We start from the raw sequence: 18,096 nt of genomic DNA, 5'->3' as shown, positions 1-18,096 counted from the left end.
GAACGATGGATTATTTCACTGTGACTCCGGTTTAGTGATAAATGACTTCTAGCTTATTCTGAACAGTCAAATTAAAGACTGAATGTGTGAAGCAAAGTTTATTAAAAGTATAAAATAGATTTTTATTATGATTATTTTGGACTTTATGATGGATTCATGTTCAACCAGCATTTTCATGAAGATGGTTACAGACTAACATGAAGACGTTTGAATAACAGGATTATTCTTTAAAGGGAAATGAAGGATTACTCTTGCACTGTTTGAGTCTGTTGGTTTATTGTAACACTAAACAGGTAGACTCATTTGAATGCCTGTTTATGTGTCCTGGGAGATTTCCAGTTTGTGATATTATTTCCCTTTTTGTGCTTTTTAAGGGCTAAGCAGCAGATTGCTTCAATGATTCCGACTCACTGCGGGAAAAAAACCCCCAAACAACTCCCCAAAGACTCAGACTCCCTCCTGTGTCTTAAGTCTTTGTGTTGTCTGTCTGTCTCTGTGTCTCCAGCTGAGGTCTGCAGGAGCTGCTGTGATCCAGGAAATCTTCCCCAGAGTCTCCTCCATCGGCACGCTGGATATCTCCGACAACGGTACGCTGCAGCTCGTATCTCTGTGACCTTCACTTCCTGTCCTGCAGGCACGCCGGGGCCCAGCTAAAGAAGCCAGCCCTGTCACATGTTATATCTGTATTATGTGTGTGTGTGTGTGTGTGTGTGTGTTTGTGTGTGTTGACAGGGCTGGATGCAGACCTGCTCACAGTCCTGCCGGCCCTCTCCAGACATCCATCGCTCAAACACCTTCATCTGGGCAAAAACTTCAACATCAAAAACAGGTGCTGCGGGTGCTGCGAGTCACGCTTTACTGCAGTTATTAATGTGTGTGTGTGTGTGTGTGCCAACTTGTGTTTACGTGCATGTGATTGTGCTTCCGCTGCTCCTCGCTGGCAGCAGGAAGTGACTCGCTCTGGCTCATCGGGCTGCTCCGTGTGTGTCTGCAGGGTTCTGGATGAAGTCCTGCAGAAGCTGGTTCAGCTCATACAGGAGGAGGAGTGTGTGAGTAACAGCTCAGGACACAAAACACACTCTAACATGCTTACCAAGCAGTTTACACACAGACACAACAAATCATCAAACACTGATACTGATCAGATTCACAAACTCCATTTGAACTACGATCATTTTCGACCTTTTAATGTAAATCATTGTGGCGGCTGTCTGCACAACTTAGGCTGAATATGATGAGCAGAATTCAACCGTGATGGAAAGAAATAAAAACACCACGAGCATGATGTCATAAAGACTAAAGTCGAGGCTCTCACAGCTGATTGGAGCTTTGATTCCCGACCAGTTTAGCGTCTTCTGAGTTTTTATTTTTTCTTTCAAGAGGAAAAATAAAATGAAAGTAGCATCACATGCATCACAAAAACTCATTTATGTTTTTGCATTATGTATGACCATCAACTTGTCACTGTTGCATTAAATATTACTGCTCAGTTTCACCCTGGCAGGCACAGTGTCTGTATCACAGCACACGGTCTGTAAATAATTTATAGAAACAGCATGTAAAGTCACATCACCGCAACAAATTTCACCACACGCCTCCCCGGGCTCCTCTTCTCCAAGCGATGCTCAATTTTCTTGACGTTATTTATTTATTTGACAAAGCAGACACGTCCTATCTTTCACACACACGTCCCACCTCCTTTCTCGTCCTCAGGCGCTGCAGTCTCTGTCGCTGACCGAGTCACGCCTGCGCTCTCGGGGCACCGTGCTGGTCAACGCTCTGGGCAGCAACACCTGCCTGAGGAAGGTGGACCTGAGCGGGAACAACATGGACGATATCGGAGCCAAGATGCTGAGCAAAGCGCTGCAGATCAACACCACGCTCAGGTCTTTACAGAGACGATGTTTCCTCGTTTCTGCAGGAGAAGTTTTTTGTTTTACTGGGGTCGAAGTAGCCTTCAAAACTTACTTCAATAATTTGCTTTTAATTTATTCTGACAGATTTTCTGTCGCTATGTTAGTATGTTTTAATTATTGATGGTATGTGTTTTATTCAGCTTTTATTTCTGCTATTCTAACTCACTGTGCAGCTTTAAACTATGTTTTTTTTTAGGGGTGGGACTTGATTTAAATATATATATATATTACTAATTAACTCAGGGCTTTCTAATTAGTCGACATTAATCACATTTTAAGTGCATCACAATATTTGCCCTAAAAAGCAACACTTCTCAGTCTAAATGGATTTTGGTGGATGAATGAATTCAATGCATGCAGTGTTATTTGCTTCTCAGTTTCATAAAGCTGTTGGATCTTGTTTGAAATAGTTTTTCTGCACAGCAGCTGGAAAGTTGGATCACACGTTGCTATCTGTAGCACATTTTCTAACCCCTTATCTTCTACCACTAATAGTGATCTACAGTCCAGAGCGATCAATTTAGAGAGTGAATTTATAAGTTTATCAGACTTTGAATTACTAATTTTGGTCCTGAAGGCAAAAAGCAAGCTAAAAGCTAGCACGAAGCTAGCAATAGGCAAGCGCGAAGCTCGCGCATAGCTAGCGAAAAGCTAGCATGAAGCTAGCGCAAAGCTAGCGCAAAGCTAGCAAATAGCTAGTGAAAAGCTAGCATGAAGCTAGCGTGTAGCGATGACAAAGTTCTGAGTTGTTTATGAGACAAACTGTGATTAAATGTGTTTAACACGTTATTTTCTTGTAAGTAATTCATCATAATTAACACATTAAAGTCCCACTCCTAGTTTTTTTTTAAAAATATATATATATAAACTGGATGAGATCGTTCTGTATGGAAGTTTGTATTCATTGCATCTCATGTCTTTCCCCTTCAGGAGCGTGACATGGGATCGTAACAACACCTCCGCAGCAGGGTTTCTAGATGTGGCGCGAGCACTGGAACAGTAAGAGGAACATTTAAACATCACGTTTTGTAAATGCACGCTTAGAATAACTAAGACAACATCGTCAACAATTTCTGGAAGAGGCGGGAGCGTGATAGATATACCTCCTTTTTTTTAAAAAAGGTGTTTTATGTGCAACATGAGCTGAGCAAATTGTTGCTTTCCGCTCTGCTATCTGAAATGGTCCAGACTTGCTCGGGGGCTGAGGATGACATGGTTGCAGAGATCAAAGTGTTACTCAGTGGTCGTGTGGTGTTGCAGGATATTTTTGGGACAAGCTCGGTCCATCGGGGATGTTAACCTTATCTGACTCTGAATCTAACCCACTTTATCTCCTCTCTTCAGCCCATCACTGTCTCCTTTAATAACTCGACCCTTTCTCTTCTTCTGCTGTTTCCTGTCGCAGTAATTTCACCTTGCAGTACATGCCTCTGCCTCTTAGTGACATCAGCCAAGCGTACCGCAGCGCGCCCGAGAGGACGGAGCAGGCGCTGACTAAGGTGTGCGACCTGTCAATAAAATCACTGTGAAAAACATATATTTTAATCTTTCAGGTTTGATGGATGCAGCAGAACATGTGGATCCGTGTTGTCTTGCATCTTTCAAAAAGCAAGTTTTCACTTCATCTGTTTGCTTTGGGATCAATAATTCATCAAATGATCCGGACAGAGAGACAGAAAAAAAGGATCAAAATCAACTTTGATGTGTTCAAGCTGCTGCTGGCGGACTCTTTTATCTGAAATAAAACCCGAAACATGTTTGAGACTTAAATTAAAAATAAATGTTTGAATTACTAAATGAAAAATTTGACCTCACAAGAGAAAGACAAAGAACATGTGGGCGAGTTAATATAAGGGGGAAATAAAAAATAAAGCAATTAGCTTTCGTCCTCCATGAGATTTGTGTTTTTGATAAATACTTGGATGACGTTAAATAACGATGGTAGGCGAGTCTTCCCTCCTGCACCAGTTATACCTGTAATTATGGACGTTCATGTTGGGAAGAGGTGGGCGGGTATAATCACACACCAGGAGGCTTCTGGGGTCCAACTCAACAGTGTTCATGAACATCACTGTTTCCTTTTTTTGTCCTTTGCTGATAGTTCAGAGATAATTATGACCCGTCTAAACCTCGGACATATTTTAAAAATGTACAGTCCTGCATGTGGCTGCAATGTTATCTTAATAATAATACATTTTATTTATGGGCGTCTTTCATGACACTAAAAGTCACCGTACAGAAGAAAAGGTGTGAAGGAGATCTGAAAGGTACGGAGGTGAAGTTTAAATGAAGTGTTGAGGTTTGACGGGCCGCTGCGTCTCTCTGCACAGATCCAGCGCGCTCTGGTGAGGAACAACCAGACGCAGCGTTTCTCTCAGCGCCAGGCTCTGCGGCTGCACCAAGGCCTGGTGACGAGCACGGCCGAGCAGGTATCACTCCTCCCCCGCCTCTGTGTTCTCACCTCAGCATATGTTTGTATGTTTGATGCTTTCCTAACACTCCCCTGCCTGTCTTGTTTCCAAGGTGATGGAGCGGCTGTGTGTGCGCGTCCAGCAGCAGGTGTGTGTGTTACGAGGCGTCGGGGAGGTGGAGGAGATTCAAGCTGCTAAACAAGTGCTGAAAGAGGCCAGGAACTCCCGCGCTGTGAGTGATGGGAAAAGTGTGAGATGCTTGTTTGTGTTCCTGTCGAACAGACGTTTGAATGCATCATCTCTCTCTCTCTCTCTCTCTCTCTCTCTCTCTCGCCCTCGCTCGCTCTGTCACAGCTGTACCCGTCGCTGTGCGAGCTGGCTCATGTTCTCTCTGTGGACGGCCCCGTGCGCCAGAGACTCGACTCTCTGGCGGGTGAACTCACCAAAGCTGCAGACAAGGAACTTCAGGTGGGTCCCCGTTTCCACCGAGCGGTCCGGCTCGGTTCGTCTCGGTACGGCACATTTTGCGGCGTTTCCATCGACTGATCCCGGGAAAGATTCTCAAATAACCGATCCGTACCGTCCCACTTTTTGGGACCCTTCAGTCGGGGTGCCAAGAATGTGGAGCCGACCTGAGAAGGTGGAGCTAAACACTGCAGTCCGCTGATTGGTTGAAAGAATCGTCACTTCCCGTGTGACATCCTGTGTGGCAAACACAACCCCGCCATGTTTAAACCACTGACTGTAACACAGCTGATTGTTTATCTGTCTATCTATTCTTGTAATAAAGAGTCACATGACGGTGACAGAGGAGATGAACTGCTGGATGTCTCCAGCGTTGGTTTTCTTTGTGTAGCGTAGTTCACCTTTGTTGAATTTATTAGTTAGCGGTTAGCTGTTAGCCGTTAGCGGTTGGATGCTATTTACGTAGCGGCTATCGTCATCTAGCTAGCACGCCACCTACCAAATAGGGCACAGGTGGCTGTGGAAACACAAACGGGATCAGGTGAACCAAACCGTACCGATCCGTACCGGACTGCTGTGTGGAAACGGGGCTTTAGTTGATGCTAAGTCTGGCCTCGGGGCTCTGGATTGTCCGCGTGTGGCGTTTTATGGTTTGCATGATGGTACATTATAGACTTTATTATTATTGTATAGCTTATTTCTTGCATGTTGGAGCTTTCCTTCTGGTCTTATGTGTGTTCGTTTTTCTGACTCTGAAGTGTCGGCACGTCGGGTTCACACCTGTCCTATTGATTGATTGATCCCATGAGTGACTTCCTGATCTCGGGCTTCATTTCCAGGTGATCGTTGACTCCATGGTGTCGTTGTGCCGCGAGCTCTGTCCTTTATCCTCGACCGCAGCGGAGAGGCTGACTCCTCCGCTCTCCTCCGTGTCCGAGCGTGTCTCCATCCCTCGCTCGGCCATCCGGACGGCTCTGATGGAGAGAGCGGCGCAGGACGTTCACCGAGCCTTAGAGTAAGACGGACACAGAGTGTTCAGTCTGACTGTAATAAGCAGATTTATTGATTTTCCTCTCACTCTCACCAATCCTCCTTCCCGTCCTGTTGCTCTAACTCGATCTCACGCAGAGAAGTGAAGCTGTCCGTCGTCTCATATCTCACCAACTCCATCGTGGATCAGATCCTGCAGGAGCTCTACGCCACACACAAGACTCTGGTAAATAAGAAAAACCATGTGCTTCAGAAGATATCGCGTGTCGGAGATAACGTCGTTAAGAGGAAGGTTTCTGCTCGTGTCAGACTCGGCAGGTGTCTCATCTGAAGCGCTGGGATGGGACGTGTGAGGACGGGACGGCCTGGAGGTTTAACAGACACAGAGACTCTCTGGACATCACAGACGAGGAGCTCAGCACCAGCATCGTGAGTGTGGATGTTTTTTAACCCTTTATGTAACCTGGAAGCTGCACAGAACAAGCAGCAACACAAGTAACAGACGAGCAGCTAATCATGCAAACACCGAAATACATCCTGAGGAGATGAAAACAAACATGACAGGAAGAAAACACAAGTCAGTTTGTCTTCGTCTTAAAAGCGTCCAACGTTAACATCCAGCTTCTCATTCTTCACTGTCTAATGTTGGAGCTCAAAAATCATCGTTTCCCATCATCTGTTCACATTTATTACATATTGGGATTAGGCCCAAACAGCACATTTACAAAGAAATATATTTAAAGAAAAAGAAAGAGAAAAAAAAAGACCTCTGTTCACATATCGGAGAGCTTTTATTTTGGAATTCTACATCAGATTGTCCTGATATTTGACTCAGTCACATTATAGGATGGTGAACTATCAGTCCTAACTAAAATAAGTCTGTGTTAAAAGGTGATTCATTTCTAATGTTAAACTGAAACAAGCCTTAAAATGTGTCTTTTTCATTTCGCTTAAAAAAAAAATATATATAAAATTTAAGGACAAAACACAACACACTACAGACAGAACAAGCAAAATAATACATGCAGCAGAGGACAGATGCAACATTAAAACTACAACAACAGTCACAGCTCTCGACTTGACACCTTTAGATGAGAGAGGATCAGTCAATGCACAGAAAAATATCTTCTTCTTTTTAGAGGATGAAAACTTGCAGCATGTTACCTGGAAGAAAAGAAAATGTGACTCATAAAATAACGTAAATTTCAATTGATTGAACTGAACGTTTGAGTCACTTTTATTTTTCTTCTATAGACTTGTGTAGTAATGACGTATCTCTGTAGGCCAACCCGAAAAAAATGGCGTCGGTGGTTCCTTCGAAAATTCTCCGATAATAATCTGTGTGTCAAACACACGTTTCTGATGTGAAGCTGTTTAGTTCAGCTGGATAATCTTTACAGATTAACATCATTTATATGAAGTTTGAAGAGTTAATGCAGCCCAGAGAAGTAAAAAGCTAACGTTATGCTACAAGCTAACTATAGCGGTCTAATTAGCACTTTTAACAAGCTAGCTAAACGTTAGCTTAATAAGTTTATTAAACTAATATTTCCAAGAGCTCTGAAAAACATGACTAGAGGCTGTAAGGAGGATTAGTGAGAGAGTTCCCGGCGTGATGACGTTTAATGTCTCCATGGCAACCACCGTATTCTTAGTTAGCTACTTGTTAGCAAGTGGGGTCTTAGCTAACGGAGTTTATCTCATCTAACAAAACGTCAACATCTCTTCAGCTTGTGTTAACCACAGAACTTATTTCAGTCTAAACACAAACACATTCAAAATCCACATTTAGACTTTTAGAGGTCAGAACCCATGGAGCTAACATGCTAACTCACTTCCTGCTTTTAGGACTCAAAACTACACCAGTCTATAGCCAGAACCCTCACACAGATCTGACACGGGCACAGGCATCAATAATTCAGTTTTATTCAGCTTGTTGTCACTTCTACAACGTTTAAATAAAATCTCAGAGGAAGTGATGAACTTCTCTGGACAGGAGCACGATGAGGTCAGAATCTGAAAGAGCCGAACTCCCCCACAGAAGAAGAAAACAAAAACTTTATTTGAACATGTTGTTGTTGATTCACTCGGTTTGTTTTTTTCATGATTGATTGAAGCAGCTTTTTCACGCCTGCACAGTAAAGCAGACGAGTTTTTCTCTTCTCTTATTGATTCGTTTTTTTAACCACACGTGTCTTTGCTCGTGCGCTGAGCTTTTATAATTTGTTCTTTCATCTCAAAACTTCAAAGACTATATATTTTTTTATCAAGGACCAATTCTTTCATTTCCAATTTTTCCAGTTTGTATTTTTTTCTACAAGCGATTACATTTCAAATGACTTTCCTTAGCTCCATTTATTTTTCTCATTAAAGTGCCGACCTCACTTTCTCTGCCATAAAGAGCGTCTGTTTTCTTCATCGTTGAACCTTAAGCTGAATAAATCCTCTGTGGCTGGAAGCAAAGTGAACCTGAGAGACGCTAAATCTGCTGACGGACTCAAAGAAAAGCTCAATATTTATTAGAAAAAAACAGGCGAAACAGCTGGAGCGAAACGCTTCCTCTGCCATGAGCCTGAAGCTGTTTTCATCACTTCTGTCTTTATGTCTTCAACACACCTTTAAACTTCAAACACTTTTATTTTGAAAAAACTAAACGCACTCTAATTCTTCTGCACTGCTAATAAATGTGATTTCTCCGTCGGTTCATCAGAAACAACTTGCTGTGTTTTTGTCTCTTGATGCGACATCATTACAAAGACTGTCAGACAGATGTGACGTTTTATTTTTATTTCTTTATCACAGATTAAAACATCTCGACCCTCCAGCTCCTCTCCAAGTCAAACAATCCCTTTTATTGGATGATTTAAAAAAAAAAAAGTTATCTTCCAGTCTCCAAAGTCATTCAGAGAGTAGAACCTGCAGCAGGAGGACTTCCTCTGGGATCTGTCGTAGGTCCCTTTACTTTCTCTCCTTAAGTGTGTAAAAATAAAAAATGGAGGCAGCAGTAGTTTAGTCTGTAGGGACTTGGGTTGAGAAGCGGAGGGTCGCCGGTTCGAGTCCCGGTGCAGACCAAATATGGACATTTGTCTGGTAGCTGGAGAGGTGGTGGGGTGCCGTTGAGCAAGGCACTGAATCTGATGTCTCTCCGTTTGTGCATGAGCCTGTGTGTGTGTGTGTGTGTGTGTGTGTGCATGAGACTGTGTGTGTGTGTGTGTGTGTGTGTGTGTGTGCATGAGTGTGTGTGTGTGTGTGTGTGTGTGTGTGTGTGTGTGTGCATGAGTGTGTGTGTGAGCCTGTGTGTGTGTGTGTGTGTGTGTGTGTGTGTGTGTGAGCCTGTGTGTGTGTGTGTGTGTGTGTGCATGAGACTGTGTGTGTGTGTGTGTGTGTGCAGGAGACTGTGTGTGTGTGTGTGTGTGTGTGTGTGTGTGTGTGTGAGCCTGTGTGTGTGTGTGTGTGCATGAGACTGTGTGTGTGTGTGTGAGCCTGTGTGTGTGTGTGTGTGCATGAGACTGTGTGTGTGTGTGTGTGTGAGCATGAGCCTGTGTGTGTGTGTGTGTGTGTGTGCAGGAGACTGTGTGTGTGTGTGTGTGTGTGTGTGTGTGAGCCTGTGTGTGTGTGTGCATGAGACTGTGTGTGTGTGTGTGTGTGTGAGCCTGTGTGTGTGTGTGTGTGCATGAGACTGTGTGTGTGTGTGTGTGTGTGAGCATGAGCCTGTGTGTGTGTGTGTGTGTGTGTGTGTGTGTGTGTGAGCCTGTGTGTGTGTGTGTGTGCATGAGACTGTGTGTGTGTGTGTGTGTGTGTGAGCATGAGCCTGTGTGTGTGTGTGTGTGTGTGTGTGTGTGTGTGTGTGTGTGTGTGCAGGAGACTGTGTGTGTGTGTGTGTGTGTGTGTGTGTGTGTGTGTGTGTGTGTGTGAGCCTGTGTGTGTGTGTGTGTGCATGAGACTGTGTGTGTGTGTGTGTGTGTGTGTGTGTGTGTGTGTGTGAGCATGAGCCTGTGTGTGTGTGTGTGTGTGTGTGTGTGTGTGTGTGTCATTTCCCCCGAGGGATCAATAGAGTCAAATAAATAAAAAGCTGATAATCTTTGGAGGTGATGCACAGACTGTTGTTCCACACAGTCTCATAATGTCTCCTGTGATTGTCGCTCACATTAGATTTCTGTCACACAGTAATAAACAGTATTTCATTGGATGATCGTTTTTCTAACTTTAAACGTTGAATGTTTTGCGGAGACCTCGGCACGTTGAGGTCTGATCACTGCAGCTCATCATGCATGCGTTTAAAGTCTGCACACTTCCAGGTGTTTGTTTTATATATGAATCCTCTCAGCATGTTGTTGTTTTACTGAAGTCAGACCGTCACTGTGATCTCCTGCAGCTTTGAATCCCTCGCACACACATCTGCACATAAATGTAGAGAACAAGGCGAGACATGTTTTCTCTTTGTTGACTATTTGTAGGAATGTTTTTTTTTTTGTTAAAGATTTATTTGGGGCATTTTTTAGCCTTTATTAAAGAAGAGGACAGTGGAGAGAGAAACCAGGGAGAGAGAGAGAGTGAGGAATATAGCCTCGATACATGAGGACGCACGCACTGCCACCAGGATGTATTTTAGAGAGTAGAACTTGTGTATATATACGTACATATTTTTTTATTTTTTTTTATTTTTTTTATTTATTTATTTTTTCAAAATGCTATTACCTGACGACAAACAGATAATTTGTTGTGATTATTAAAGTTCTTTCCTCTCTTTAGTTTATTTATTAAATCGATATGTGTACAGTATAACCAGCTTTCCTCATATTCCAATCATGTGAATTAATAAATAAAATAAAACGTCCCCTCGTTAGCACAATCAGTCGTATTCACATGGATCATGGAGGGAACGTGTTTGTAAATGTGTTCACGCCCTTCGTCCTCCTCGCTGCATGAACGCGTGCAGACGTTTTAAAGCATTAAAAGAAAACAGGAACATTAAGAGTCGGCTTGTCTGACCATGTGACACGGTCGTCTCCGGAGTCGAGCCTCGAGCGCCGCTCTGAAACCGCCGAAAGACCTCTGAGTGAAGAATCCTTTCAGAACCTCTCTTTACATTTACTCAGAGTTTCCTGCCGTCCCTGATCAGAACCGATGCTTCTCTTCATCCCCACTCTGATTTTTCACTTTCTGGGAACTGGCTTGAATTATATTTCTGCACTTACAGGAAGTCCATCCGACGCCACGTGTGCTCTAATGCTTCCCCTCTCAGCGTCTCACTTCAGTTTGGCTTTTCTCCCTCCAGGACACAATAGCCATTAAGAAGCGCAGCTCGAGAACAAGACGAATCCGACCCGTCTCCACCCGTCTGAGTGAGTACTGACGCTCATCCTCTTAACCTCCCGCCGCCGCTCTGACCCCATCCTGCCTCTTTCAGAGAGCTCCATTAGCGTCTGTCCTGTCTCAAATCCTGTCTCTAACTCCTCCTCCTCCTCCTCCTCCTCCTCCTCCTTCCATGGCTGACCTCAGGTCTGTGTGACGACTCCAGCTCCTCGCCGCCGCCGCCCTCCGTGCCGTCCTACTCCTCCCCGCTGTCCCGCTCGGCGTCATGGGAGGGCCTGTCGGAGCTGCCCACGCAAGGGCTGCCTCTCCATCATGTGACCAGGGTCAGACCGAGGCCTCCGCGAAGGCACAAGGGAGGATACATCCCAGCTGAGACGGTGAGAGACGACAGAGTGGATCCTGTTCTCCCTCTGAAACCCGTCAGACCTCTAATAAGAGAGTGTGTGTGTGTGTGTGTGTGTGTGTGTGTGTATGTGTGTGTGTGTTCGTGTGTGTGCAGCATTGCAGTGAAAATGGAGGAATAAGCCCTCTTGACGATGGATTGCCAGATTTCTACAGTAAGAGAGTTCTACCTGACAGGTGAGGCCTTTTTTTTTTCTTCTTCTGTGAAAGTCTGAAAAGGAGCTGAATCCATCACATCCTGTCATGACTTTCAGATTAAGACTTTTGTTTTATCTTTTGAGTTTCTGATTCTTTAACTTTTAAAGCTTGAGGGTGAAATCTTTTATTTATTTATTTTTTAAATCTTGATTGATCTTAATGGAGCGTTTTGGGGAAGTTGATGAGACGTTACCTCAGGTCATATTCACCATGATCGGAGCGTCACAGCACAGCGTATTTCTTCTTCTTCTTTTTCTTCTTAGTGTGAAAAAAATAAAGAGAGAGTGTGTGTGTGTGTGTGTGTGTGTGTGTGTGTGTGTGTGTGTGTGTGTGTGTGTCAGGTGAAGTCTGTGCTTTCATTATGATCAGACTTCTGATCTACAAAAAGTGCACTTCAGTAAATCATTGTGTATCCTAGCAACGCTCAGACCGCTGATGCTCCTGAGGCGGAGCAGACAAACAGACGGCCGTGATGAATTCATCGACATCCTGACAAAGATGATTGAAGGAGTGTGTGACGTTATCCTCTCCTCCCCCTTCCTCCCTTCTCCTCTCCTCCTCTCCTTTCCCCCTCTCCTCTCCTCTTACTCTTCTCCTCTTTCCCCTCTCCTCCCCTCCCCTCCCCTCCCCTCCCCTCTCCTCCCCTCCTCCCCTCCCTTCCTCTCCTCTCATCTCCTCTGCCCTTGTCTCCTCTCAGTCAGCTCTCGTCTCTGCACAAAGCTCACTCTCTTCGGAGGAAGAAGAGGAAAAACATGCTCGCCATCTTCGGTTTTCGCAGGAACAAGACGATGTCCAATCAGGGGGCGGAGTCTGAGGCTGATGTTCATGGTGATGGCTGTCACACTGTTGCTACAGCACCGATGGGGTTAGTGTTTGCACAAGCATGAACAGCTGACAGAGCACGTCTTCCTTTCGTCTTTAAATACTCTGATTATTCCTCCTCGCCTCTTCTGAGGACGGTCTGCAGACACAAACGCTCGGGACCTGCTCTTGTCTTTGTGGATGGGAGAAGTATGCGAGCATGCAGCAGAGTGTGTGTGCACAGATGTAGGAGACAGCCGGTGGCTCCCATCGTCAGCCAAGCGATTAGAAACGAACTCTCTGCATGTTGGAAACAGATTAGAGGAGCAGGATGGCAGATTTCTGCAGGAGGAAGTTTGCTACATATCAGCAGAAACATGAACAGACTTTGTCACAAATGTTCCATCCTGAGTGGGTTTTTATTTTTTTTCCCAGGACGGCCACAGAGAACGTGTACACTCTCCTCCAGCCTCCGAGGTCGGCTACCAGAGCTGGATCCCCCGGTGACGGGGCTGATGGGAAAAACACTCTTGTTTTGAGTCCGCCGGCTGTGCCAGGCATCCCTCATCCGAGTGTGGGAGGAAGCAAACACCCCTTTTATTCTCCCAGAGAGGTACAGTCAGAGCAACACAACACGAGGAAGAGGTGTGACATCACGCCGCCTTGCACCGCCACATGAATCTATGAATTCCTGCACCGTCTAAATCCAGATGAAAGCTCAAGCAAGAGACGGATTCAGAAACACTTTAAGAATTATGATGACAAACATTTCAAGTAAAAAGACTCAAGAAGATAAAGCTTCTATCGGGTTAAATCAGAGGAGAGCTAAGTGTTGTTTCGAACACGTTTCCACCATGTCAGGTTTTTCCTTTTTAAATGTTTGCAGAGAGAAAGTCTCAGAAGGACAACAGAGCTGAGACACACGTTGAACTCACAATGAGAAGACGACAAACCAACGACACAAAAGCTTCAAGAGAAAAGGAGGAAAAAAGCTCCTGAAGTGTGTTCACACAGCAAATGTTTGACGTCATCAAGAACATTTAGAATATTTAGATTGAGCGATTTTTACCAGGTGCTAAGTTGAAACGTTAGTGGACTCCGAACTCCTGAGAAATCTTACTTCAAACTTTTAAAGTTTTGTGTTTATTTTAATTCCAAATTTATTGAGCAGTTGCTAACTTTTACGCTCTTTTCTCCTGTATTTGTGATTCATAGCTGTAACATTTCTCGAGGATATTTACTATCTCATTTTTAATTTGACACGTTATTGTTGTCCTGAGCTGTGTTTTTGGGCGCTGGGACGTCTGCCTCGGGTGCGAGCTGAATTTTTGAATCGTCCCGTTGTTGCTCTCTGACAGATTCCCGACATGGACTCGGTGTTTGAGCAGCCGACAGACACGGACAAGTACTGGGTGGACGACAGGCAGAGGACGACGGAGGTGCTGCAGGAAGTCAAACCGTGGACGGATGAGAAACAGCAGCGCTTTGATAACAGGACTCTGGCGGCGGACAGACAGACGGACAGGTTCTGGACCGAGAGCAGACAGTGGACGGTGGACAGACACACACAGAGACAGATCGACAGGAAGATAGAGAGACAGTGGATGGGCGGCAGGCAGATCGACAGGTCGTGGTCGGAGAACAGGCAGAATGACGTTCAGGCAGACACTCAGTGTACCGAGAGCAGACAAGCGAGCAGGAAGTCAGAGCGGCAGGCGCAGGCCCTTCCACTGGCTCAGAGGCCTCTGCCGCCGTACCCGTCCGACCTGACGCCTTCGCCCAAACAGGAAGCAGATTATATGAAGTGCACGGAGGCAGCAGCTGCTGGAGAGTGGCAGCAGGACGAGCAGGGCGACAGGCTGATTCGTCCGGATGCAGGAGGAGGCTTCACCGAGGGATGGAGGGGAGGGCGAGCCGCTCCCTGTGCATCCAAACCCGACCCGCCACCTCAAAGCAGCAAACCAAATCTCCCCAAAGTGAGACAGAGACATCGAATGGAGAGCTCTGAGCCTCTGCCAGGTACCTGCCTGTCCTCCATGTTTACAATGCTGCAGGTAGAAAGAAGACTTCAGGACATGTAAAGATTCATATAGATAAAATTAACCCAGTGTATCTTGTTCATATCTGCAGGTATGGAAGAGGAGGGAGAGTTTGAGAAGGATCCTGGAAAGATGGACAAGAAAGAGAAGAGGAGAGACTCGGAGGGTCAACCTCCTCCGATTCCAGAAAAGGTAAGGTGGTTTTTAATCTGTCACTGTTTAAAGGTGAATTTGGTAAATCTCACTTGATGTAGTTGCAGTTATCTTGCTTCGTGCTTCATGAATTTGTTCCTGTTTTGTGTTCTTATCCGACAAACAGCCAAAGACGTCCTCGTATGTGACTTTCCCAAAAGAACCAGCCAATGAGAAGAGCTTACCTCCTCCACCCGTCCCACCTCCTCTTCACAAACCAGTGCACGGACTACCAGACCGAGCTGCAAGTCAAGGTCCCTCCACTGAAAACTAAAAGTGCAACAAAAAGTTGTGTTTGTGTTTATCCGATTGCAGAAGTCTTAGATGCAATTATTAAATATCGTACTTTGTGCTTTTCCCTTTTGTGCTAATTATTCGACCCGAAACACACAGTATGTCATCAAGGTGTCTGTACTGCATATATCTAAGCTTTGTACCGTCTCGTATTGTTCAGGTGAAGAAGGACTCAGACCTCAGGCTCCGGTGAAACCGCAGAGAAACAGGAAGGCCATGTCCTGTGACGCAGGTACAAACTGACCTTTATCCCTTTCCAAACAGTGCAAACACAATATGAATATATATATCAGGAGTGGGACTTTAACACTTTGATTAAGATTAATTAATTACAACAAAATGACGTGTTACATTTTTTTAACGCATTTAATCACAGTTTACCTCATAAACGCGCAGAACTGTTGGTCATTGCTACACGCTAGCTTATCGCTAGCTTGGCGCTAGCTTATCGCTAGGTTATTGCTAGTTTCGCGCTAGCTTGTTGCTAGTTTCATGCTAGCTTTTTGCTAGCTTCGCTTTAGCTTCTCCACAACTACAAACAAGAAGCATTTGCAGCCTAAACTCGACCAAATGACTGTCTTCAGGACCAAAATTAGTAATTCATCGTCTGATAAACTTATAAATTCACTCTCTAAATTGATCGCTCTGGACTGTAGACCACTATTAGTGGTAGAAGATAAGGGGTTAGAAAATGTGCTACAGCTAGCAACGTGTGATCCAACTTTCCAGCTGCTGAGCAGAAAAACTATTTCAAACAAGATCCAACAGCTTTATGAAACTGAGAAATAACACTGCATGCATTGTATTCATTCATCCACCAAAATCCATTTAGACTGAGAAGTGTTGCTGTTTAGGGCAAATATTGTGATGCACTTAAAATGTGATTAATTAATTAGAAAGCCCTGAGTTAATTAGTTAACGTTTTTTAATCAAGTGCCACCCCTAATATATATATATACATATATACATTCCTGTTTGTGTTTATCGGTGTGTAAGGCGTCATTTTTAACTGTTTCTTGTTGTTTTCTGTCCTCACTGAACCCAGGCACTGACAGAGAAAGCCCAAATAACGTTGAGAAGCCCCCAACTCGAAAACCCCCCGTGAAAAAACCTAGACTACCCCAAAACAGAAATAAATCTCTGGAGCTGTCTGGTACATGTCTCTCTGTTTCTACTCATGTCCAGTGTGTGTGTTTGTATGTGTGTGGCAGGTGGAGGTGGTGATGTATTATTATAAAACAGCTGCAATCTAATCCCTCGAGGAAATTATTCTTTGAATCTTACAACATATGAGACAGAAAAACAGCTTTTCAGTTAAACATCCTAACAATGCTCTCTGACAGATTCAAAGACACCAGACTCCTTTGAAACAGGAATTTTATCTTACAGGGAATTCAATTACTGTGTTTGAATGTTCATTTGTAGTGTTTTAACCTATTAGCTGTGATCTCATCTTGGAGGTTAACTGACTCTGGGAGTGAACGCAGCCTGCTGTTCTTATGTTCTCATAATGAATAAATGTTGGGGCTTGTAGATAATACAACGATAAGTTAGAGTTTCACCTGTCTGGAGGAAACGGCACTGTGCAAATAAAGGTTGATTGACGGATTGTGGTTTATCCACATTGACTATCCCTCGACCTAAAGCCAATAAAACCTGAAACACTGGTACAGTAGATGATACTCAGACTGGACCCACAACCAGAACACATCTGAATCCCACATTTAGAAGCAGCACCTATAGACAGGTGATCCTGCAGTCTGTTTGGGCCCTTGGCATAAACTCCCAGAGGGCCCCTCTAACAAGCGCTCATCTCCCTTATTCCATAAATAATCTGACACCAGATGAAAAGAAGTCTCTCTCTCTCTCTCTCTCTCTCTCTCTCTCTCCTCATAGTGAGGGAAACACTAGCAGCAGTCAATCATTTCATGAAGCTTTTACTCCTCATTATCTGCTCCACTTTGCTTCTCTTCATTTTCTCACTGCCAGACAGATGCTAATATCTGCCTTGTTTATGAGCAGAGCTGCAGACGGGGCCCCCTTTAGGAGGTGTCCTACTGTCTTTGCAAACTTTGCCCATTTTGAGCCACTGCGGTGGTTTTTCGGCCCCTCGCTGCCCCCTGCTGGTGTGCGTCTCCGAGCAGTTCCATTAATTTTCTTTTCACGGATGCATGCGTGGACTAAGTCTATGATTTTCTTCTTTTGTGTGACTGAGGTTATGATGTCACTTTGTTTTTTTTTTTTAAATTAATAGTTCAGATTCAGATCAACATTTTGTAAGACCAGGGGCCCCTTCTAGGGTCTGTTTTAGGCCCTCGGCAAACCTTAATTGGGGGCCCTTCCAACCAGCATCCATTATTAATTTCCCAGCAAATAAACGCACGTCTACACTCTGCAGGGCATTGAGAGTGAGCGCTGTCAGACGGGGCCCTATTAGGGAGGTTTCCGACTGTCGTTGCAAAACTCGCACATTTTGAGTAAATGCTGTGGTTTAAAGTTTTTCAGCCCCTCGCTGCCCCCTGCTGGTCCGAGCAGTTCCCTGCCTGTCTATAAATTTTCTTTAAGTTTTCACGGATGCATGTGTGGAAAAGTCTTTGTTTTTCTTCTTTTGTGTGACATGAGGTTATGATGTCACTTCGGTTTTTTAAATTGATAGTTCAGATTCAGATCAAGACCAGGGGACGCTTCTCGGATCTGTTTTAGGCCCTCGGCAAACATTCACACACGTAATCGGCAAAAAACGCACGTCTACACTCTGCAGGGCATTGAGATTGAGCGCTGTCAGACGGGGCCCCATTAGGGAGGTTTCCGACTGTCGTTGCAAAATTTGCACATTTTGAGTAAATGCTGTGGTTTAAAGTTTGTCAGCCATTAGGGGCCCCCCTCCCCTTACTGGCCTGGGGCCCCAGGCTGTGGGGTTTTATGGAGTCTGGTGGATTTACAGAGAGTGAGCGGCTGTTTTTCTGCCAGACGCTTCAAATAACAGTCTGAACCTGTCAGTGACAAAAACAGGATTTTTTTTATTGGACACATTTTAAATGGGATTCAACCATTAATGTATTCAAGGTTTCT

General features: G+C 44.6%; 1 protein-coding gene across 1 annotated transcript in view; it reads left to right on the top strand.

The window, feature by feature from the left end:
• LOC306828609 (capping protein, Arp2/3 and myosin-I linker protein 3-like) overlaps positions 1 to 18,096 on the top strand; it is a 30,189-nt gene that overhangs the window by 11,039 nt on the left and 1,054 nt on the right. Inside the window, 22 exon segments of the mRNA XM_079351131.1 lie at positions 410 to 587; positions 733 to 829; positions 995 to 1,049; positions 1,714 to 1,886; positions 2,847 to 2,915; positions 3,322 to 3,415; positions 4,247 to 4,345; positions 4,440 to 4,559; positions 4,682 to 4,795; positions 5,632 to 5,807; positions 5,921 to 6,008; positions 6,092 to 6,211; positions 11,061 to 11,127; positions 11,285 to 11,475; positions 11,598 to 11,677; positions 12,396 to 12,563; positions 12,935 to 13,112; positions 13,858 to 14,518; positions 14,630 to 14,730; positions 14,858 to 14,984; positions 15,185 to 15,256; positions 16,070 to 16,177. Coding sequence (XP_079207257.1) covers positions 410 to 587; positions 733 to 829; positions 995 to 1,049; positions 1,714 to 1,886; positions 2,847 to 2,915; positions 3,322 to 3,415; positions 4,247 to 4,345; positions 4,440 to 4,559; positions 4,682 to 4,795; positions 5,632 to 5,807; positions 5,921 to 6,008; positions 6,092 to 6,211; positions 11,061 to 11,127; positions 11,285 to 11,475; positions 11,598 to 11,677; positions 12,396 to 12,563; positions 12,935 to 13,112; positions 13,858 to 14,518; positions 14,630 to 14,730; positions 14,858 to 14,984; positions 15,185 to 15,256; positions 16,070 to 16,177 — 3,136 coding nt within the window.

This window comes from Symphodus melops, assembly GCF_947650265.1.
Source record: "Symphodus melops genome assembly, chromosome: 8".
In the NCBI taxonomy this organism is placed as follows: domain Eukaryota; kingdom Metazoa; phylum Chordata; class Actinopteri; order Labriformes; family Labridae; genus Symphodus; species Symphodus melops.
Note: the sequence above shows the minus strand (reverse complement) of the source record. Positions and strands in the feature narration are given on the sequence as shown.